Genomic DNA, 23,963 nt, shown 5'->3' on the forward strand with positions numbered 1-23,963 from the left:
GTATGCAAGGTCAGTTATTTCAAAATAAAATGAAATACCTTTACTTTAGATAAACTAAATAAACATCACATAGCCTATGCAAATGCTAAATAAACATGACAAAACTATAAAATAATTTCAGCCAAGAGCCGGGTAGCCTACTCTGCACATGATACTATAACTCATTACAAACGCATTACTAAGAAACAGACTCACTACACTTAGTCTCAGTCTCCACAGGAATATTGTTTCGCTTTAATTAGGCCCACAGTGAAACTCTGCCCTACTGTAAGCTACTTTCCAGGGCTTGGTTAGGGTGTAGGCCTACTGCACTTTATGAATAATGAAAAAAATGACGTAAACAATGCGGTCCTCTTTGCGGCTCGGGCTCGAGGCAAGAGGCGGGCGCACCGAGGCGTGATGCGGTCGTGACGTAGATTCAGTCGGGGATCTTTAATCCTCTGCCGCAGCAGCACAACCGGTAACCAGAGGAGGGGGTAGCACGGTCGGACACGAATGGACCGCACAGGCTAGGCTAGAAACGAAAAGGCCGAAATATCTCGGTCTAGTTAGATACATGATAATATCACCGAGTAAAACTGAGAGTAGGACTAGAACGAGCCGACTATTTGCATAGGCCAGACCCCCTCCTCTCTATCTCTGCCTTTAGCCTACAGCCTATTCACAGACGTTTCGCTATTAAACAGACCTCATTTAGAAACGCAGGTTGATATATATCTTTCAAACGCATATATTTGACTCGTGTAGCCGAATTCGTATTCTTTTAGCCGGCTAACGGATACTACGCCTTGTCCTGCCGGTTTCCTGCGGCCAGTTGCGCCCCGGTTCGCCCTTCAGCTACGTCGCCGCGTCCCCGCTGTTCCTGTCAGCTGCTGCGCATCAGCGAAACATGCAGGATGAGCCTGTGGGGGTGACAACCACGCAATTACCCCCGTCAACCGAGGAAAGGGACAGCAGCGGCAGCACGGTCAACAAATCCGGGAAGCAACCGAACCAAACCGACAGCCACGACAGCCAGCTAGGCTTATTCACGCCGGATTATAACCATCGAAACCAGACGACAGCTTTCCCCGATTTCGATCGAGATCATTTTTTCATCAGTGACCTTCAGCACAGCCGAAAAATACATCAGCAGTTAAGTCAGCACACTGAGTTTAGCCCCACAGAGTCGCCCCCACCCCAGAGACATTTCAGTCACCTGCCGCAGAGGCAGCCCTTTATGCCCGAGCTCTGCGCTGCTGACCCCTGCGGCTCTCCAGTGGAAGAGGCTGAAGCCGATGCTGCGTCGCCATCGTCCACTTCTGTAAATCCAAACAAGATCCAAATGGACTCCCCCATCGCCCACCATATAAATAACGGCAATGGCAGCAGCAGCACTGGCAACATGTTGTCCGGTGGTCTCAGCGCCGCTTTCCCGAACCTGCCCGCCCAAGACATGCAGAGCGCCAGCGTAGGCTCGTCTTCACCTTCCATACCTGGGTTCGGCACCCCGTGGTCCGTCCAGACCAGCTCCTCTCCCCCTCCCGCGCCCAACTCCATCAACCCCATCCACGCGAACGCCATTAACCATATGCCCAACACGGACTCTGACAACAGCTTCTACCCAGGTATCCCCTCCTCCATCAACCCGGCCTTCTTCCAGAGTTTTTCGCCAGTGTCAGCTAATCCGTGCGCCGGGGTTAATGTGCAGGGCTTCAGCGGTCCTTTCTCGCCCCAGATAAACGTCCCTCAGCAGGCGCAGAGTCGCAGGTCCCCGGCCAGTCCCCAGATGCATCCCCAGCAGGGCGCCTTCCTGCAGCAGAGGAACAACTACAACCAACATCAGGTGAGCTGCTATAGGTCGTAAACACGTGAAGGTGACACAGGATGGGAGCCCGCTCTCCTATAGTATTCCCACTTGAATCAAGATGTTGAGGGAATTAAGGTTTTTAGGTCATTTTTAAGTGAGGGCCAGCACTAGTAGTAGTCTTTAGGTTAGGTTAGCATCTTGTGACACTGCAGAGATTAAGCATAGCCTTAAGAGTTCTGTGTGTGTACATTATGCAGCATTATGCAATAAATAGTCTCTTTTTTAACTCATAAGGCATTTGTCATGTCCTCCGCAAGGGCTGAAGTCACTACTCTCGAGGCAAAGGAAGGGAGGGGTGAACAGGGGAACAAGGGAGCATCACTGAATCTAGCTGTTGTTCTCTGTGGAAGCTGGCAGTGGGATGCAGTCACATGGCACCAGACCATCCCTGTCTTGTGGTTCAGTCAGTGGGAATACAAAGGCTTGCAGGGTTTGGTGTACTAAATGGATGCTTATTTGGGTGAAATGAAGGCATCTAGTTTCATAGAGGACCCAGAGGAACGGCCAGCAATAGAGGCTTTTCACATGAAGGTTAAGATTATGCAGTAGCCTTGGGGCCATGTGTTAGTAGCCTTCGGCCTCAGGTTTCTCATGTGATTTGCACATTGGGTGTGTGGTGTGTGTGTGTGTGTGTGTGTGTGTGTGTGTGTAAGCTTGTGTGTGAATAGTATATGATTTAAAGTGCATATATGGTGTTGCTGTCTCTCCAACCTTTAACCCCTTGCTTTGATTATGAGTGCTTTGCAAATTTATTTTCGTAGAAATGCAAAGACACTGTCCTATGCACATCCAAAGGATCAACACATTAAAAGGAGAATCATTTAATAAAATGCAACATGGAGCAGAAAAAAACTTTTTTCACGTTTTTTTAAAATGCTTTTTTTTCCAATGGCTCTTTTGTAAAACAATCAAAACAAACTAACCTCTCCAGGAGTTTTCATTTCCTTTACATAACAGCACTTGCATTAAAGAAAAAGAATTTAGGTCACATTATGACTCGAGTGTGTGAGAAACAAAAAGTTGATTGTCCTCTGTAGGATTTTCACGTGAAAGCACGCAAGATTAAGCATGATGTGATACGATGTATGATATGCTTAAGGTCCAGGTAAAGAGAAAAAGAAAAAAAAAAAGAGAGAGACAGAGAGAGAGAATGCATTACACTGGCGGTGTCACAGCGCACGGGATACTTAGTACTAGTCTTAAAGCCCTAAATCTTCTTATCTACCCACCCGTTACAGGAGCAGATCAAGCCAGGCTGTTGCTGACAGCGAGAAAAGAAAGAATAGAATATGATGATAAGGAAGTAATATATAAAAGGATGCACATGCCCTTTTTAACCTTCCATCTTTCCACACCCTCTGTGCCCCGTCCATTCTGTGTTGCAGCCCATGGTGAAACAGTCTCCCTGGGGCAGTCACCAGGGGAATGGCTGGGGCTCCGGGGGGATGTCGTGGGGCCGGGACCACCGTAGAGGGAGTGGCATGGGCGTACCTGGCTCAGTCAGTCACGTCTCACCCCTGAAGAAGCCCTTCTCAAGCAACATCATCGCTCCTCCCAAGTTCCCACGCTCTGGTGGATCACTGGGGCCTAAGTCCTGGATAGAGGAGAACATGTTTCGCACAGACGGCAACAGCAACACTTTGTTGCCCCTGCAGGTATATGTTTTGGGTTGCTACTGCGTTGGTGTCGGTGGTTTTGGGGGTGTGTTTGTGTGTGAGTGGATGGATTTTGTTTTGGTGTTACAGTGTGAGAATCAGTCGCTTTAAAGGTGGGAAAGAACTAGTAACAGAGGTATACCCAATCATGAATTGTGTGTGTGTGTGTGTGTGTGTGTGTGTGTGTGTGTGTGTGTGTGTGTATTTAAGAGAGTGTTTCAATTTATATCCCTTGATAAGGGAATGGTAGTTATTTGTATCAGTAGAGAAACTGAAAGAAAGGGATTGTCCAGACACACATAGCATTGTGTAGATGTAAATGACCATTAAAGGGCCAGCATGGTTAGCATTTCAATCAGATGGGAGGAGTTGGAACTGATTTGCTCTGCAGGTTTTACTAAGTGGGAGCTGGGCTGAATTCACTTCAGGAAACTAACATCTTGTAGGTGAGATCTGATTTAGGCACCAAGACTGCTAAAGCTAGAAGGTAATCTTATTCCATGTTATATGTAGCAAGTTGAGTGTTTTCTAAAGAAATTGCTAGAGGTCTGTGAGAGTGGTCATCACATGCTACTCAATTGTATTCCGTATAATGTAACTCACATTATTTTCCTCTGTTAAAGTGCTCATATTATGCTCATTTTCAGGTTCATAATTGTATTTAGAGGTTGTACCAGAATAGGTTTACATGGTTTAATTCCTCAAAAAAACACCATATATTTGTTGTACTGCTCATTGCTGCAGCTCCTCTTTTCACCCTGTGTTGAGCTCTCTGTTTTAGCTACAGAGTGAGACCTCTCACTTCTGTTCCATCTTTGTTGGGAGACGCACATGCGCAGTACCTAGGTAAGGACTACTAGCCAATCAGAAGCAGAGTATGAGGGCGTGCCCTGACAGTACCTAGGTAAGGACTACTAGCCAGTCAGAAGCAGAGTATGAGGGCGTGCCCTGACAGTACCTAGGTAAGGACTACTAGCCAGTCAGAAGCAGAGTATGAGGGCGTGCCATGCTAGCAGCTAGGCGAGCATTATAACGTGTTACGTGTTTGTCTCTGAAGTAAAGGCTGGACTACAATAGAGCTGTTTGGAGCAGTTTGTGAACAGTGTTTTCTGTTGGAGATGGTAAGTCCCTTTGGGGTGGAGTTTGGGCTTTTTCACGTTGTAAACTTATAACATACACAAAAAAGATATATAACACAATAAAGGAAAGGGAAAAAGCATAATATGAACACTTTAAGGCTGCAATTGGGTCTACATGGCCACCTTTGGTCATGTGTTGATGATATCTCACTGATTCTTTTTATTTTCTACTACACTGCCATTAGTTTTCAAAATTAGATTTTTCTCAGACAAAAAAATATAAAAAAATAACGCTCTGTGTTTTTTTTATAGAGTTGTAACCATGGCTGACATCCACTTAGTGTCTCTGGTGGTTTATTTGGTATTTGTGCATTTAGTACTGAATGAACTTAACCAGAAGGTAGCTGAAAGCATATCAGTACATTATTGTAAATTGCATGTGTATGGGATGCAAACAGAGTTGCATAGACCCTAAATGGATTGCTAGTAGAAATTATGACAGAAAAGTGTTTTACGGGTTTTATACTCTAACTGGATTGCTGTATTTCATTTAAGATGCAACATTATGCAACACAGTGTCACTGTCTATGTAGTTTATCATTGCTGATGCTATTTGTGATATGTCTTTACAGTGTTGGTAGTTAGATTAAAAGTACCTTTTAATTCTGATGTATAAACAGTCACAGGCTGGTGAGCCGGATGTAAGAGGCTTTCACTGTTTTAGAAAAACTGCACTAAGTGTCTGTTACTGTACTGAACAGTATATTCACAGTTTCTAATGCAGTGGTTTACTTAAAGGGACATATTTAATACTCAGTAAAAGCCATGAAACTGCAAACTTGGTTAATAAATTAAATGTAATGTCCGCTTATATGAAATACATACATTCATTCTAAGACAATATATTATTCTCTACAGTACACTGACTTATTCTGACTAGAATGATATCACCTAAAAACGTGTGTCACCAAATGCTATTGCTGTGAGCTCAAATTATTAGTGCTATCAGTGCCAAGAAGTACAATGCTTCCTATTCCAGGAAACAGGCCTGACTCCATGGATTGTTAATTTCCATAAACAGTGTCGGCCCTAGAATCTTTCAGATTCCAAGTCTTTTCCTTCCTTCCTTTCTGTTTAATGTTTGGCCATCAGTGACACATCTCTGCTGTGTCATGTTTTAGACATCACTCAGAGGTAGACTGTGGAAGATAGGAGAGTCTACTTTCAGTGTGAATATTATGTCTGGAGTAAAGACTTGGCATGACTTGGCTTGACATTTCTTTAAAATGTTACAGCCATTTTCTATCGCTAATGCATACCATCACCCTGAAACACTATATTCTTAAAGTTAACAGTATATCCACCCCACACCGTGATTCCTACAGCTGCATGTTTAACTTTCCTGCGTGTTACAATTTCATCCCGATCCATAATGGCAGACAAGCAAAGTCTTTTTGCGGACACGCGTTCTGTTCTGACTGGTGGCTTCAGAGGAGAACACCACCGAATTCACACATCAAAGTCTGTTTACAGGTGTTGGGGAGTACTACTGAATATGTGGAAAACGTTGTATAAAGCATCTTGTGGCTCCAGTCTAATAAATTGCCTCAAGTGATGTCACTTGAGGCAGCGTTGGTTGGGTCTGAAGACTACAAGTCTGAAAATGAAAAAGATCTGAGGGTGCGGAGTTAGAAAGAAGTGAGCTTACCAGACCTCTGTAGCCCGCTCCTCCATCGCTGCTCGAGGCTTCATTAGCTGCTACTAGCTTAACACACCCAAATCTGTACAGTCAAGTTAATTGAGTGAAGTTGCATTGTGGGTAATGTAGGTGACAGGTTTTGGCAAGGAAGAAGAATGCTTGGAATAAAAAAGAGGATATCTCTAAATCTGCTGCAATGATTTGATCCTCTCTCTTTTTTCTGAACAGTCCAACAGTGTTGGAGGAGTGCAATGCTAAATCGGGGGAGTGCTTATTTATGTTACTCTGGAAACCTTAATCTGTCGTGAAAATGACTCAATGATTGGGGATTTTAGTGGACAGCTTACTCTTTTGGTTTCAACATCTGGCAATCTGTTTAGGATTAATCAATAATTCTGTTATCAAAATGGTTTAGATAGATAGATACTTAGATAGATAGATACTTCATTGATCCCCAAGGGGAAAATTCAATAAACATGCCCTGCATAAACATGCCCTGCAGTGGTAAAGTCTATTAAAAGGACATTTTAGCTATTTTTATTAGATTAGATTAGATTAGATTCAACTTTGTCATTGTGCAGAGTAAGAGTACAAAGACAACGAAATGCAGTTTGCGTCTAACCAGCATTGCAAAAAAGCAGAAAAGTGCAATGTGATATACAAAGTATAGACAGGTGGTGCATAGACAGGACAAGAAATATATTGCAGTGTTATAAGAGCAGAATAAATATGGCTATGTAATATGAACAATGTATGAACAACATGTACAGATATGTGCAATGTAGTAGCAGTGACATTATACTAGTAGTAAGTATTATTTTAGTTATTAGATGCAATGCCATCTAGTTATTAGATCCAATGCCATCTAAAAGGCTTTTCCCACTGCTCTTAGCCCCAGGCTATATGAGCTGTTAGCCTGGGGCAAAAAAAAAAGTGTTCACACTGGCTCAAGCCAGGCGCATTCCAAAGTGGGCTAAACCTGACTTCAGCCTAGTTGATGGCCCGGCTCCAGGGCAGGGTTACCTTTGAGTTTGCGGGGTTATCCCCTGAAAAGTGAATAAACACAGGGCTTACAGTTACCAGTGTGAAACAGGACTAAAGTAAACAGTCATGTGTTGCAAAGGACATTTAACCCAGGGCTAGTAGAAGTGCACTGTGAATCATACAGCCCTGGGCTTAGGTTAGCCCTGGGGCTAAGTTATCCCAGGGTCAACATTTAGGCCAGGGCTAAGGATGGATAGGCTAGTCACCAGAATATTACCATATGAGTTTATCTTTATTTGTCATTAAGGAGAACTATCTCACTGGCCCACTGATGAGCTCATAACTTCCATCTCAGCTCTGTAGCTAAATGCCACTCCTGGTTTTGGTTTGCATGTTCTTTCTGTCTGTCTCTGGAAACAAGTCCAGAGATCCTAGGGAATCCGTCTCATAGGCCGCTCAGAAATATACCTTCAGACCCCCTAAAGTGAGTAAATACGGAAAGAATGTTAATCCAAGCGTGAGCTACTCACTCTCTTGAATCACTTACATGTTAAGCCAAATACCCACACATCAGGGGATTTATTATTTATAAGCCAAATCCCAAAAGTGTGTTAGAAACGCGAGGACACGCATCACGACGTTATTGTTTTGTTACCTCTGACTCCGGATGATATAAAAACCTCACACTTTATTTTTTCAGGAGCGCACCAGAATGTTTGACAGTCTGAACATGCACTCCCTGGAGAGCTCTCTGATCGACATCATGCGAGCTGAGCAGGACCCGATGAAAGGTAAGATTGCCTTTCCCTTTCTATCTACGTTGGGGGGGGGGGTCAAAATGAGTTGATCGTGTTCGGCACAGGGTCACACGGTGCAGGGGAAGTGACAAGCCCAATGCTCCCAGAGCTGTGTTGTTTTTCCACACTCCAGCTTATTTTCTCCCCGCTGAGAGCTTAATACTTCTGCCACCAGCTGCACTATTACATGATCTTCCAGCGCTGATCCTGTTGCTGCTTAACCTGAGCAGCACACACAGCTGAGTAAGGAGTGGAGGAGAGAAGTGACGGTACTTTTCTTTGATGTGAATTGCTCTCATTTGTTACAGAAGTGCTCAGACGTGCAATATCACACATCCCAATCTAAATCAAAAAAAAGGGTGTATTGCCAAAATAGTTACACTTGGTTGGTGCATACACACACATACACAAACAAACAAACAAACAAACAAACAAATTGAACATTAATATGAACAAATATATACAAAATTGCTGTTTAGCATAAGACTATAAACTTAAACTAAAATATATATGAGTTTCCTTTAAATTGCTTTTAATGGTTTGGCAGGAGCAAGCAGAGAATGTACTGTAGTGTGACACTGGCTGGCCTCCTGGGCTCAGCTGCTAGACACCAGAGGAGCAGTGTCAAATAACTGCAGCACTCTCACTCTCCTCTCCCAGACACGGCCGCTTGTAGCTCATTTACAGCCTCACAGGCCAGCTACACTTGCCCTTTAGAATACGGCCCTGAAATAACAACATTGGTAAACCCAAGCCATGCATACAGTCGTGTTTTTGTTCTGGCATATGCGTAGAAGCACCACAATTCTTGTGCAGGTTTTTTATTTGTAGTCTCCAATAAAACCCTGCTAAAAAAATCATGACTCAACCTGTGCCCTCCTTTCTCAGGCAAGTTTCTTGTTTTTCCTGCCAGAGCAGATGGAGAGGACATGGGCCAGTGTGCACAGCAGAGAGAGGGGAATCTAGACTAATTTTAGATGTGATCACACTTTCACACACTGTATATGACAGCCAAGAGAGGAGACGGCAGGGAGCGAGGGCTCTGCCATTTATAGCATTGCCATGGCTGACACAACAGTGTACTGTATTCTGACTACAGCAGCTCCAAAATACAGGACCTCATAAAACCAAAGCATTCAGTGGCTCAATGGTGTTTTAAGCCCCCAACATCGACTTCAAGGCAGCGCTGCGACCGTCTTCAAGGCACTGCCTAATCCTAGTGCCTTCCAGGCAGCGCTGCCTGGAAGTCGACGTTAGGGGCTTTAAACACCAAACACCCATTCAGTGCCCCATGTAGGCTGAGTCCTCTGCAGCGGCCTGGGTTCGAATCCGACCTGCGGCCCTTTGCTGCGTGTTGTCCCCCATTTCTCTCACACCTTTCCTGTCTATCCACTGTCACTATCAAATAAAGGGAAAAGCCCCAAAAAAGTAATCTTAAAAAAAAAAAGTGCTGCAAGTTAATATTTAATATTACGTTTTTTTTCTTTTTTTTTTTCTTTTTTTTTTAAATAGCACTAGGTGCTGTTAAACATTTAAAGCTGCTATGTAGAATTTGAACAGTTGTGACTTTGGTGCTACCCAGTGGTAGGATCAAAAAAGACTGGCAATACCACGCAGTCTATACCAATGTTTCCACCGACAAAATCTTATGCCATCCAATAAATCTAAAATATGCTTTAATCACATATAAAAACAAAAATCTACATATGGGCACTTTAACATTCGTATATACACAAAATAAATGGCTTGTCTCGCAAGACATACAGATGTGTTAAAAATGACGAAAATACACACGTTTACATAGAATATTGCATTACAGGTTGGTGTGATATTTCACTGATAACACTTAATTAACTTCACCTGTATGTCATGATCTAAAGACTCCTATCTTACTGTTTTACCTTCGATAAAAAACAAAGGAAGTGTTAAGGCGTAGCCTGACGTCACCTCTCGAAAAATGTAACTACACGTCGCAGCGACGCACGTCGCTCGGCCGTAGCTTGCTAGCGTTCCATTTCCCCCGACTCATTTCCTGGTTCTCCTTCTCCATAAACAACATGAAATCAAGGAGAGGGTTAACCTTTCCTGCTAAAGATGTCTCACCGTGGTCAGAAAGAACAGGAGAGACACTTTGTTTCTCTCACTATGACTCTAGAGTCGGTATTCGCTCCGAAGCTAATCGCCGTCACTCTCTCACTCACTCTACCACACACTCCCCACACACACACGCATGCCGGCTCGATGCACACACCAGCGCACAAGTATAAACATCAGGCCACTTACGTAGGCTACGGCGAAAGCTCTGCGTGGAGCCTCCTCAGAACCATAAAACAGCCTTTACATTCTGCCTGTTTACTCGTAATAACAACTCAAGGTGTCTTTGGGTATAAGAAGAGCTTTGTTCCTTTTGCTGCCAACAATAGTGCTCGCTGTAGACATGTGAGAAGCCTGTTGTAACACATTTACAGGCATGCACTGTGTGTGTGTGTGTGTGTGTGTGTGTGTGTGTGTGTGTGTGTGTGTGTGTGTGTGTGCGCGCGCACATGCGTTCTCGCTTCCATGTACACACATTGGCCTCGCCCTGTCCTCTCCATCTGCTCTGTCTCATCCCTATTTAAATGTGTGTGTGTGTGTGTGTGTGTGTGTGTGTGTGTGTGTGTGTGTGTGTGTGTGTGTGTGTGTGTGTGTGCTTCTATTTCTCATGTTAGGCCGTGTGGGATGCCCTAACCCTGGGGCTGACGGCCTACTCATGCTCAATGGTAATTATCTCTTAGCAGCATCTCCCTCTGTAACCACGTTTCCATCCAAATGTAGAGCACATTTAAATCCAATTGACAGAATATTGAAAATGTGAATTAATGCGTCAGGTTCAGTGGACTTTAAGCCACATGTTTAATTTCTGTTTCCATTGGATGTTGTTACATTTATATTCTATTGATACACCAAGTCTAAGAATTTCGAATTTCCAGCCTTCCATCCAGCTGTTTTTTTGTGTAAATTAAAAAATGAGCATAAAAGGCAAAGTGTCTCATGATGCTTCCACTGTTACTCTTAAGCCTCATTAGACTTCCTCTCCAGACTCACAGTCTACCTACCAGTATTTCATCATCTGTTTTCTTTTTTATAACAAATCCATACATTATATTTGCATAAAGTGCTATTTATCATCAAAACGTCTACGTAGTGCCAAACTGGACTCTATAAACATCATTGTCTTTTATGTTTTGGAACGTTACCATCAGTGTAGCATTTTCAAACCTCCCAATTGCCAAGGGTTCATTCAAATTCAAGATCTAATCCCTTGTTATGGCGCTCACATGACGAGGAGTGTTTCCATTGTTAAACTAAAGTCATCTGAGGAGTTTGAATGCATCACAGACAGGACTTGTTGCACCCTTTCATTAAAATGTAAATTTTAAAGTGGAGTAATTGTGGCCCTGCCGACTCTCTGCTTCACATGTGGACACACGCCATGTTGGGATCAAAAATAAAATCTTGTTTTATAACAGTGTCAACAGGACACAATAATAATTGCGAGCGCGCTTGTCATTGTCTCTTGTATTTGCTGTTTCCTGCTGAGACCCAGCAATCAGCTATTTGTTTTCGCCCTGTGTCAGAGGCAGATTTTGGCTCCCGTCTCTGAGGCCGAACATGTTGCTGAGATGAGCCTTGTCGTCCCTGACAGAGGACATCCAGGGCTTTTCAGTGATGTAACATATGTGGAGTTGGACCTTGACAAGTTTATTTTTCTGGTTTTCCAAATGGCTTCCATCAGATCTGGCACATTTTAAGGAAAAATAAGAGTGTCTAAGGAATTAATTAAATTAGTTACACATAAATCTTGTTCTGGGTCTCAGGAGGATGTAAGCTAAGCTGTTTTAAAGTATAAACTTTTGGTTAACAAGTGAGATAACTCTGCAGATTAAAGTCCACAGAGGTTACATGTAGCTATTGAGAATGTGTGCTCAGCTGAAACTTGTACTCTGTACTTCTCTACATGCAGCCCGGAGCTATGGGAGACGCCGAGGTAAACTCAGCTTTCTATAACATGTCTTTTTCCTTGTGGCTTATTCTCTTGTGGCATGCTTCGTTGCTTGAATGGATACCAAAACTGAGGCCTCAAGTGTGGAGGCAGACTTCAAATTATCTTTCTTCTTTTTTTTTTGCCCAATCACTTCCTGTTGGCTATCAAAAACATCAAACAAAATTACTTTTAATTGACTTGATCGTACTGTTTTAGGTACTAGACATGCAAGTGGCATTAATCAAAGTCCATAATAAAATATAAACTGACTGAACAGAGAATTTTGAATATAAAATTTGAAAAAAAAAAAAAATGAACTCTTGTAACTGTTGAAAAAATCTTAATATAATAATAATCTCAAATTATTGTTTCATTTATATATTTGTATACAGTTCATTTATATGACTATTCATTTTATAATCGCTTATTAATATGTTTAATATTGAACACTTTGGGGCTCCATACTGCTCAGTGATGCTATTAACAGCTTTGCTCCACACAGCCTGCCTTTCCACACCTGCTTCATCTGCCACACTGCTCAGAGCGGAGCACACATGATTGCGTGTCTAAAGCGTGATTTATGCTTCTGCGTTAAATCTACGCCTTGGCTTCGTACGTAGGTACGTGGAGGCACGGACCCTACGCCGGACCCTACGCCGTAGCCTGACGTCACCTCTCAAAACAATGCAACTACACGTCGCGGCGACGAACGTCGCTCGGCCGTGGCTTGGTAGCGTTGCATTTCCCCCAACTCATTTCCTGGTAAACAACATGAAATCAAGGAGAGGGTTGACTTTTCCTGCTACAGATGTCTCACCGTGGTCAGAAAGAACAGGGGAGACACTTTGTTTCTCTCACTGTGACTCTCTAGAATCACTACTCGCTCCGAAGCTAATCGCCGTCACTCTCTCACTCACTCTACCACACACTCCCCACACACACATGCTGGCCATGCTATTCTCCTAAAGAGATCGACGCACACACCAGCGCACAAGTATAAACTTCAGGCCACTTACGTAGGCTACGGCGAAAGCTCTGCGTGGAGCCTCCTCAGAACCATAAATCACGCTTCAGTCTCAGACCTGTAAAAAACCAAATTGTACATAATCCTCACTTTAAGCTGGTGCTTTGTCTCACAACCACACACGTATTATTCCAAAGACAGCCTCTCCCCTGGATGTGTCAGGAGAGGCAGGCAGCTTTAGATACACGTTTGTGATTTATGTTTCTGCTTCTGTGCGTTTGTGTGAATGCTTGACATTTGCTGTGGCCTTAACTGCCTTTTTTTTTCTCCACCAGGCCGCTCCTCCCTCTTCCCTATTGATGACAATCTCCTCGACGATGGCCACAGCAACCACGGTGTCCCAGGTGTCCATGGCTCCCCCAACTGTTACCCCCACCAAAATGGGGAACGCATTGAGCGCTTCTCCCGCAAGGTGTTTGTGGGAGGTTTGCCTCCTGACATAGATGAAGGTGAGGATCAATGGTGGAAGAAGTATTCAGATCCTTAACTTGAATAAAAATACTATTACCACTCTGTAAAAACACTCTGTTACTCAAGTAAAAATATCTAAGTATCATTAGGAAAATGTACTTAAAGTATTAAAAGTAAAAGTACTCAATGCAGAAAAAATCTCACATTTTAGAAACTGGAAACAGTTCTGTCGATCAACTAAGTGATTAATGGGCTAATCATTTCAGCTGGACTTGTAGGCCTATACTGTATACTGTTGGGTAGTTTATAATAAAACATCATATTTTATAAACTACATGTGTTTTGTGTGCACAAATCTTAATGTCTAAAGTAACTAAAGCTGTCAGATGAATGTAGTGGAGTAAGAAGTACAATATTTCTCTCTGAAATGTAGCAGAGTAGAAGTAGAAAGTGGCATGAAAAGAAAAGACTCAAGTAAAGTACAAGTACCTCAACATTTGTACTTAAGTACAGTACTTGAGTAAATGTACTTAGTTACATTCCACCACTGGTGAGGATAACACAGCCTTTTAGTATTGCAGTATACTGCTGACCTTCTTCTAGTCTAGTCTAGTCTTTCTTTCTCTTCACCCATCTGTTGTTCTTTTTCCCACTTCTCCTCAGATGAAATAACCTCAAGCTTCCGCCGCTTTGGTCACCTGGTGGTGGACTGGCCACACAAAGCCGAGAGCAAATCCTACTTTCCACCTAAAGGTATTGATGAAAGCAGCGAGCCTCTGTATTAAACATACATGTATGGCTGCTAAACTTTATTAAAGGTCCCATATCATGCTCATTGTTGGGTTTATACTTGTATTTTGGGTATCTCCTATAACGTTGTTTCTCAAAGAGTGTTCCACGAGTAGATTTGGTAAAACATCACGTTTCAATTCAAAACAGTGTAGGGCTGTGCAATTAATCGATTTTTAATCGTCATTACGATTTCTGATCTTAACGATCCCAAAAACAGAGTCATCGAGAAAAACGATTATTTTGCACGATACGTTTTGCAAGTCAACGCTTATTTTGTCCTGTGTTCTGAATAGAGAGAAAAAAAGCTCAAAGGGGAAAAGTATTAGAGCGGAGCTCTGTACCCAACTGACAGACACACTTTTTCGGCTTAGAATTACAGTAGGAACCGCTAAAAACCCAACAACCTCGCCGTCCTCTCCACACGCCAGGATAGGAACTACTAAAAATACCACTACCTTGCCGTTCTATTCCACCCGACTGAACACACTTCATTGGCCTAGAATTGCGGCAACAATTGCTAAACACACTGCAAACTTACAGTTCTCTCTTCCCGATTCACAGCCTCCCTCTCTTGGCTTAAAATAACTCACCATTGTACACGTTGTAAACAGCTGTGGATTGCTTGCCTGGCCCTCCGGTAACATTAGCAGGGTTAGCATGTCTTCGTTAGCCAGGACCAGTCGGGATCACTTTACTGGCTGTGTCTCAATTGCTTTTGTGAGTAAACAACTCGGGTACTCTAGCTATATAATTCAACGTGAGTACACAAATGTTTAAATTACATAAATTGCCCGTCCCTTGTAGCTGTGATAAATTAGCCCGAAGCTAACGCTTACCTGTTCAGGAGTAAATTAGCCAACTCAGCGTCCTTTTGGGCTCTAAGCTGTCTCCATCTTTCAAATACATCTCCAATATTTACCCGGGGTTTGTTACGTCTCTGGTCACGCAACTGTTAGAAACATGCAGTTTTTTTATGTCATGTAAGTCAATCTCTGTTGATCCTGTTCGTTTGAGTGCTGCTTTCATGGTGGTACTAATGTTCCAGCTGTAGCGTGCTGGGTTTATGTGTTTACAGGTATATCTGGCAACCCGGCCTGGCTGTCAAACTGGGCAGTTGATACCAACACACATACCAAAACACAAACAGACATTCCGTCACAGAACGGAAATTTCAAAAGGAGAAAATATTGGCATTAGCAATGATGTCAGCAAAGATAGTATTTCAACTTAGCATGTTTCCTTAATATCTGATGACATATTGGGGTCATTTTTTGATTTATTACAGTAAATATATTACATATTGGACCTTTAATGTTAAAAAAAGACATTATTTGTCTCATACTGTCTGTCTGAATGTACCTGTATTTTGTATTGTTTTAGCACCTGTCTCTTTAAGCCCTCCTCCTGATTAAGCCCAGTCTGCTCTGATTGGTCAGCGTTTCCAGGTCTTTTGCAACTTAATTGCTGCTGTGGAATGACTGTAACAGCGCTGTAGCGGGACTTTCTACCTATATATAGTATAGTTGTGACATCACAACCATACCCTTTGAACCGAAGTCCTGACGGCTCGTTTAAATGCACCGCCTCCGGATCAGGCTCTGTGCATTTCTCTGTACACTTTATATAGCACTTCGACCTGCTTTATAATCAATAAAGACATGAAAATCTCACTTTCTACAATATGGGACCTTTAAGACTATAGACTAGGGCGTAATTTACACTGGGAACCCCTACTGACAAATTTGTTTGATACTTTATTTAACCTACTTTGTATAGGTCTCGGTAATTGGCCCCTATTTTAAACAATAAAGAAAGTAAGACATTTTTCTTATATTCTCTTATAGTCAAGTACTATTCTTTCTGGCATAATTTATCATTATGGTCAACTTAATTATTTCCTGGATTTTGTATAACCATAGTCCCTATAAATGTATGTAGAAATGGGATTTAAAAGAAAAAAAAAAATTCTGGCGAAGGAGCCCCAGACCCCCTGTTTTGCTAATATATACGGCATCATTTGTCATACCGTCTTTATTTCAGTGTGTTTAATGCACACACTGACTGACCGTGGATGTGTGGGTTTCCTAGGATACGCCTTCCTGCTGTTCCAGGAGGAGAGCTCAGTGCAGGCTCTGATTGAAGCCTGCATGGAGGAGGATGGGAAGCTCTACCTGTGTGTCTCCAGCCCCACCATCAAGGACAAGCCTGTGAGTCCAACAGCACCAGCTCCCACTAACCAGACACAGTGCTGCTATTTACATTTTTATTTCCTGAAAAAAAGAGAGAGTGGATTTAAAGTTCAATTTGACTTTTTGACTCCAGGTGCAAATTCGACCCTGGAACCTGAGCGACAGTGATTTTGTGATGGATGGATCTCAGCCCCTCGATCCCCGCAAGACCATCTTTGTGGGAGGTGTCCCTCGCCCCCTGAGAGCAAGTAATTACACATACTTTGTTTTTCCTTGAGCAATTTCATATCCATTTTCTACTTAACTATGAACTTGTTTCAGTTTTGTTCTGATCTATTTAGAAACTAAGTAGCTCAGTAGCTTAAGGATGGCACATGGACAAATGATTTAATTACGAAAATTATGGAATAGGAACTTGATTGATTAATTGATCAATTGATGTTTTTAGTTATAGGGTTGTTTATTGAAAGACAATAGATTGAAAACACTTTGATAAGGGTATAGACATTTCATAAAGGGTAGGACCAGAAAAGAATTTTGCTTCTTCCTACTCCTTTTCAGAAAAGAGTATTTATTTAAGAGTATTTATTTATTTTGCTTATTCTTGCTTTTTCTTAAAAGTGAAATACTTTGTCTTGTATTTTTATTTTTTTTTCGTTTATTTTTTTTTGTATGTTGTTCGAAATAAATCTATTCATTCATTCAAAACGTAGGACGTACTTTAGATTGAGACTTGTGCAGCCTTGACAGACGTGTACATACATAGCAATAGATGATCAGCTGTGTGTTTGATGAGTGTAACATCTGAGATTACAAATCCCGTCTACAAGTGTCTGACCGCTTGTCACCCTCTGACTAGTTGAGCTGGCCATGATTATGGACCGTCTCTACGGTGGAGTCTGCTATGCGGGCATCGACACTGATCCCGAACTCAAGTACCCCAAGGGAGCGGGGCGAGTGGCCTTCTCCAATCAACAGAGTTACATCGCTGCCATCAGCGCCAGATTCGTCCAGCTGCAGCATGGGGACATTGACAAGCGGGTACGATTATTCAGAAAGTGAAGTATGACTCAGTCATCATTAGGATGTGTCTTCCACACATTTTGTGAATGCAAGTTGTGTGTGTGTGTGTGTGTGTGTGTGTGTGTGTGTGTGTGTGTGTGTGTGTGTGTGAGCAGCAGCTTGTTGCTATGGTGAGCGAAAGCTTATTAGGGCTGATTGAATTAGCTTCCGTCCCAGTCTCTGCTGCTGCAAGGCAAGGCCATTTCTTTATATAGTACAACTCATACACAAGAGCAGTCAAAAGTGCTTTACAGAATAAAACCAACAAAAACAGTTTACATTTACAGATACATTTCCGGTAAAAACAAGAGTGAAATTACAAGATCACATATATGTAAAAAGATAATGAAAGACAAAATGATAAATATGGTTGTACAGTTTTAAAAAGCCCCGAAGAACAGGAATGTTTTAAGACCTGACTTAACCCTCCTGTTATCCTCAGAAAGTTTCTATATTAGAAATTTGGGTTTCTTTCAACCAAGTTGTAAAAATAAATAACGTGGATGTTCCATACAACGATCTTCACAAGTAAAATAAATGATCAGTTCACTACTTTCATTGAATGTGGGTGTTTTATTAAATTTTATAGCATTGATAACAATTTAACAAAATTAATAAAAGAACGTTGAAAAAATCGGCGAAAAAGTGACTAAAAAACTGTTTTTGACTGATTGTCAAAAATATTGTGAAAGATTTTTCATACTTCAGGAAAAGTAACAAAGCTGTCAAAAATAGTGACAAAAACATCAGGAAAAGGGTCAAAAAGATGACAAAAATGTTGAAAAAAAGTATAGTAATTTAAAATGTTGACCCATAAAAACAAAAAGTTGCATGGACGACGGGAAGACAACTATAAGGGTTAAATGTCTGTAAGGCGCTGGCCAATCTCAGGTATTCTGGAAGTTTATTCCAGGCATGAGGAGCATAAAAACAAAAAGCTGCTTCTGCATGTTTTGTTCTAATAAAAGGAACTGTAAACAGCTCAGTGTCTAAAGACCTGAGGGGTCTGATAGGTTCACGCCTTTGAAGATCAGTGATCAGAGCCCATTGGTCCTAGCCCATTAGTCCTAGCCCATTGGTCCTAGTACATTGGTCCTAGCACATTAGTCCTAGCCCATTAGTCCTAGCCCATTGGTCCTAGTACATTGGTCCTAGCACATTAGTCCTAGCCCATTAGTCCTAGCCCATTGGTCCTAGCACATTGGTCCTAGCCCATTGGTCCTAGCCTATTGGTCCTAGCCCATAAACGAGCAACAGAATCTTAAACTCAATAATCTTGTTCAGTGGAAGCCAGTGAAGTGATCTCAGAACTGTAATGAGTGCTGGCCTTTCATGCACACATGCATCTACTGTATGTATTTATGCACTTTCCATGTCTTCTCTAAAACGTGTGTGTGCAGGTGGAGGTGAAGCCCTACGTCCTGGATGATCAGCTATGCGATGAATGCCAGGGTGCGCGCTGCGGAGGGAAGTTTGCTCCCTTTTTCTGTGCTAACGTCACCTGTCTGCAGTACTACTGCGAATTCTGCTGGGCCAACATCCACTCCCGCGCCGGACGGGAGTTCCACAAGCCGCTGGTCAAAGAGGGAGCCGACCGCCCGCGCCAGATTCACTTCCGCTGGAACTAGAGATGCGACCACAGCCATGGTGACACAGTCCGAGGAAAGGGAAATGAAACGCTGGCTAACAGGAAACAGAGCATCGCTCTGCCTCTCCTGCTCTCCTAAGCTATCAGTATAATCCAGTACGTAACACTATACAGTATATACTACATATATATCTCTATATCTTTTGTAGCAGCCAAACACCACAAGCCTCAGTTTTTCACCAAAACCCCCCTCACATCTCAGGCTCTGACAACTCTACAACTCTTTTGTGGTACTTTCATCTTTTCTAAGAGGAGATTTAAAAAAGAGATTGATTTTTGTAGGTTTTTTTATTACTATTATTTTTGTATGTGAGATTTAAAGTAGATACAGGAATGTTTTTTGCATGGGGGCAGCTTGTCTGTCTGTTTGTCCGCTGCTAGCCACCCCAACAGTGCGTGTCGTGCACATTTGTTTCTGGGAAAACCTTGATTCTCTAATGTTGACGCCTGCCCCAGCTCATTAACCAAAGGTAGCAGAAAGATAGGAAGCATAAAAATTGACACATTTTCTGCCGCAAAACGTTGCCATGGGCTCTGTCTTCATGTTAGAGAGTTTATTTAAAATTTTTTTAAAAAGACGGCTAGGGTTATTTTTGCGCTCATACTGACCCTGATACCTCAGAATACTAAATCTGGATTCTGCTAACTGTATTCAAGATTTATACTTAACAAGCTATTTTAGAAGCTTTGCTGCTATATATAGTATATAAGAATAGATGTGTAGGTATTATATTTAATGCCATTTATAAACCAGAATCATGTAAAACAAAATGGCCCCCATTGCCATGGAAAGTGCATGTAATGACAATAGCTACACAAAAAGCATGCAGGATAAAAAAACAAAAAACAAACCACTGATAGCATAATCAAACACAAGACATACATTTCTATAGTGAGTAGCATGATCATCTATTACAGATGCCTAAGAGGGAGAAAAAAAATCAGACAAAGCTAAATAAGTAAAAAAAAAAAAAAAAAAATATATATATATATATATATATATATATATATACATATTTAAACGTGCATGCATTGATGTTTCTCCGTCGTTTGATCCGTTTACATACTTAACGATACAAAAAGTGATATTGGTTCTGCTGTAGACTTAGTGGACGCCATCGTTTTGTGACACGGTGGCTTGTGTGGCGAAAAAAAGTAAATCCTGTTGAGAAGCAGAGTGGTGTTCAGTGGTTTGTGTTTGTGTCGTCCCCGTGCTGTGTGACTGTTATTAGTGTAGACTGAGGCTCTAGTTTAGTAACGTAGAGGAGAATTAAAACATCCAAAGGACTTTGCCTTCCCCCCCTTCCTATCCCGCGTCTGTGTGTGGTTCCAAAGGTCAATCTGAAATAGCATCGCCCACCGGCAGACCAAATGCAAACACAACACTTGATCAGCTAGGAAGACTTAACCGGGAGAAGCATCATTAGAACATGTTTGCTTCTCTAAACTTGCCTGTTCTGTAATGACTAGTTGGAATTCTGTGAATCCAGGGAAACCCTGGCTCAGTTAGTAAAAAGTAAAGTATCTCTACATCTCAGCCAGCTTTATGACGAGGAAGATGACACTTAGGTCTTTTGGCGTGTTAAAAAACAGAAACTCCCCTCTCCTCGTTTGGGTTGTCTGTGTGTTTGGTTTCCACCGAGACCCTTGAATTACTCTAAAACAAACTATTTTGGGACAATCTTTCTGTGAGGATGGTGGCTCAGCCGTCCGTTTGGTACTGTGCAAGTGTGTCGCTCTCGTGTCCCTTTGGGGGGTTTTTGTGTACCACGTCTCGGTATCATTGTTCAGGCGTCAAGTGTGTACTGTTACAAAACCATAATGAAACTGAGATTCTGACTTTAGTTGAGTCGTATAATTTATTTTGTCTGTGTTAACTACTTACCAATTACTGGCCCTTCAATATGTTTTTATAATATATATATGATCTATATATATTATGCACTACTTTTCTATGTACCCACTCCTTTAATTTCTTATCCACACCCCCATAAGTGATTTGAGTGCAGATGTGGATTCTCTGAAAACCTCCACCTATTTATAAATTCAACAGATTTATTAAATTTTTTTTTTATTATTACTTATTTAAGATGTAGCGTGAAGCAGTGGTCTTAAGTTATCGATGTTCTGTATGAGTAGAGCAGGAATCCAATATTTTCTAATATATTCTAATGTAGTCTGGATGTTGTGAGGACGGTGAGTCCGAAACCCCCCCCCCCCCTTGTTTCTCATGAACACGTTTGAATATCGTCACCTGTAACACTTGACTCGTGCTATCTTTGTGAGGTTCTATTTTCTATGTTGAACACTGTTACTTTGTTCTCTTTGTGTCTTTGTTTTTGTAAAAATCATATTTATTTCACTATTTTTGTAGACAAAAAAAACTATTTGATTTTGATTGTATTTTTCTATTTAAATAGGACTATAATACAATTTATCACCCCAGTGCTAACTATGTCCAAAAGTTCCGTTCAAAGACAAATAATCATGTCATTAGTAACAACATCAAAGCTTTTGATATACAGTTTACTCTTATTTTGATACACATGACACATTTCATTTGAAGGAAGGAAACATGAAGGTTTTATTCTATTCTTGGAAGACACTTGAGATTTCCCCCCCCCCCACCCACCCCCCCCACCCCCCGTTGCATCGAGGCCCTGGCTGCCTTTCCTCGTAGATGCTCTGAAACTTGAATATAACACATTTTGAAAGGCTGACTAACCTCGAATCTGTGTTGTGATGTGCAATACTGTTTCTAATGTTTGTATAAAAAGTAAGAACTACAGTGTAAACCTTTTTAAATGCAGATTTATTTTTTTCATTGCATATTTTGCAGATTTCTGATCCACAGTGTCATTTTTTACTGTCAGAAAAGATTGACCCCAGTTTTTTCATTGCAACTATTTTTAAATCCAGAAATCTTTGTACTGATTGTAAATGATTGTAGTTATTTTGGATAGTGTTTTGCTAACAAAAAGGAGAGACTTTTTCATGCATATTTCTATTTCATTTTCATCTTGTTTTATCCCACATTTGTATTTCATTTAATAGTAGCAGAGTTCTTGGAATAATTTTTCATACTTAAATGTCATTGGTATCATTTTGTATTTTTATGTGGAAATTCACGATATATAAAAATGAAGATGCTAATTGCTGAGATATTATTTTAAGTTTAATTATTTTTAAAGCTAAATATTTGTAATTTTATTGTTAAAGTGACTAATTTCTAAATCAGAGTTTGTGTATAGATTCACAAAAGTGGTTTATGAGGTGTTTGGATTATAATTATTACTGAATGGTTCTTTGATATGCAAAATGAATATCATCTTTATTTTTATTTTTGTTGGTTTTGTATTTAAATGGGGTGTTGATTACAATCTTTTGTTTTTTTTCTTTCACTTCCTGAATAAAGACCCATTCTGTTTGGACACAACATGGCTGCTGCTGCGTGTGTTTTAAAGAAAAGAAAAAATATCGAGTAAAAATAGGAGACTGATGGAAGTCCATTATAGTCCGATATTTTCTATCAATCATCAGAGACGGTGTTGTGAACATGTGCAAAAAAAGTACAAGATAAATACTAAATATTTAATATTTTTACTTAAGCTTCCTCATACTGATAGCAGGATCTGGTTAGATTTGTTTTAGCATTTTACTAAATCAGTGCAAATCAGTGTGGGGGTGGGGGTCAGTGTGTACTTTAAAGGAGCTGTAGGTAGGATCAATGAAGATCCAGGATTTAGCCAAAAAATGTGAACATCAACAACTTCTCAGTCCCTCCCCCCTTTCTGCTAAAGCCCAAAACGGTCTCCTAAGCCCCTCCCCCCACAAGGGAGAATTAATGCGTGTGCATGAGCAGTGATTGACACGCAGTTAGACACCTCCCCTGGCCCTGATTGGTGCATCTGAACAGGGAGCGGTGGATTTTTGCAAATCTCTCTCCAGGCTGTAAGTGGTGCCAGAGGAGCCAGATTTATTTTAAATGACCTGCTTCATGTAGTTCTACTGGAACATAGGGTCAGTTTCAGCAGATATGACAGAAAGTTAGTTTTATAAGGGTTACCTACTGCACCTTTAAGTACAATTTAAGGGTCTATTTTTATAGACGCGCCAACAGTTTTGTTGTCATTATTCCTCATGGGGGCGACAGAAACTACGCACTATGGTTCTAAATACTTTTTTCCACTTCTGTGGCTAACTTACATAACAATCAAGAAAAAAACACAGCTTTTATAATTATATAATTCCTTATATACGCATGATAATGTATATCTATAGGATCATTTGATTATGAACAGAAGCCGTCATCATCTGAAAAAACTAGAGAAATGCATATGGAGCCAGAGAGTGACACTTTTTTCTTACTTTCAAGCAGTGATGGAGTACTCGAGTTCTAGACTCGGACTCGGGTCGCTATTCTGTGGACTCGTGACTCGACTTGGACTCGTGCACTGATAACTTGGACTCGAGGATTCATGTAATAGGACTCGGAAGTTGGATGAAGTTTCTGACTACTTTTATGTGTATTAGGCAGTGATGGAGCACTCAAGTCCTGACTCGGACTTGAGTCGCTATTATCTGGACTCGTGACTCGACTCGGACTCAAACTCAGGTAATGGTGACTTGACTCAGACTCTTCTGTGGTGACTCGGACTTGGACTCGAACACTGGGGACTCGAGACTTGACTCAGACTCAACAGTTGGTGACTCGACTACAACACTGCTTTCAAGTCCACTTCCAGTGATC

The 23,963-nt window shown here is 41.4% G+C and overlaps 1 protein-coding gene across 4 annotated transcripts; it reads left to right on the forward strand.

Annotated features, from left to right (window-relative positions):
• The first annotated feature begins 400 nt into the window (after window positions 1–400).
• cpeb2 (cytoplasmic polyadenylation element binding protein 2) lies at window positions 401–20,133 on the forward strand. 4 transcript variants are annotated; one of them, XM_031311691.2, is made up of 11 exons: window positions 403–1,825; window positions 3,235–3,504; window positions 7,967–8,057; window positions 10,772–10,822; window positions 12,067–12,090; window positions 13,387–13,560; window positions 14,186–14,275; window positions 16,403–16,521; window positions 16,637–16,751; window positions 17,363–17,544; window positions 18,966–20,133. In XM_031311691.2, the coding sequence occupies exons 1-11, from the start codon at window positions 890–892 to the stop codon at window positions 19,191–19,193; spliced, it is 2,280 nt and encodes a 759-aa protein (XP_031167551.1). In that variant the 5' UTR covers window positions 403–889; the 3' UTR covers window positions 19,194–20,133. The 4 variants fall into 4 exon arrangements, with proteins under 4 accessions (XP_031167552.1, XP_031167553.1, XP_031167554.1 ...); XM_031311692.2 differs by lacking the exon at window positions 12,067–12,090 and having other exon boundaries at window positions 401–1,825; window positions 18,966–19,214; XM_031311693.2 differs by lacking the exon at window positions 10,772–10,822 and having other exon boundaries at window positions 401–1,825; window positions 18,966–19,214.
• Window positions 20,134–23,963: the final 3,830 nt, after the last annotated feature.

Source organism: Sander lucioperca, chromosome 11 (genome assembly GCF_008315115.2).
Source record: "Sander lucioperca isolate FBNREF2018 chromosome 11, SLUC_FBN_1.2, whole genome shotgun sequence".
In the NCBI taxonomy this organism is placed as follows: domain Eukaryota; kingdom Metazoa; phylum Chordata; class Actinopteri; order Perciformes; family Percidae; genus Sander; species Sander lucioperca.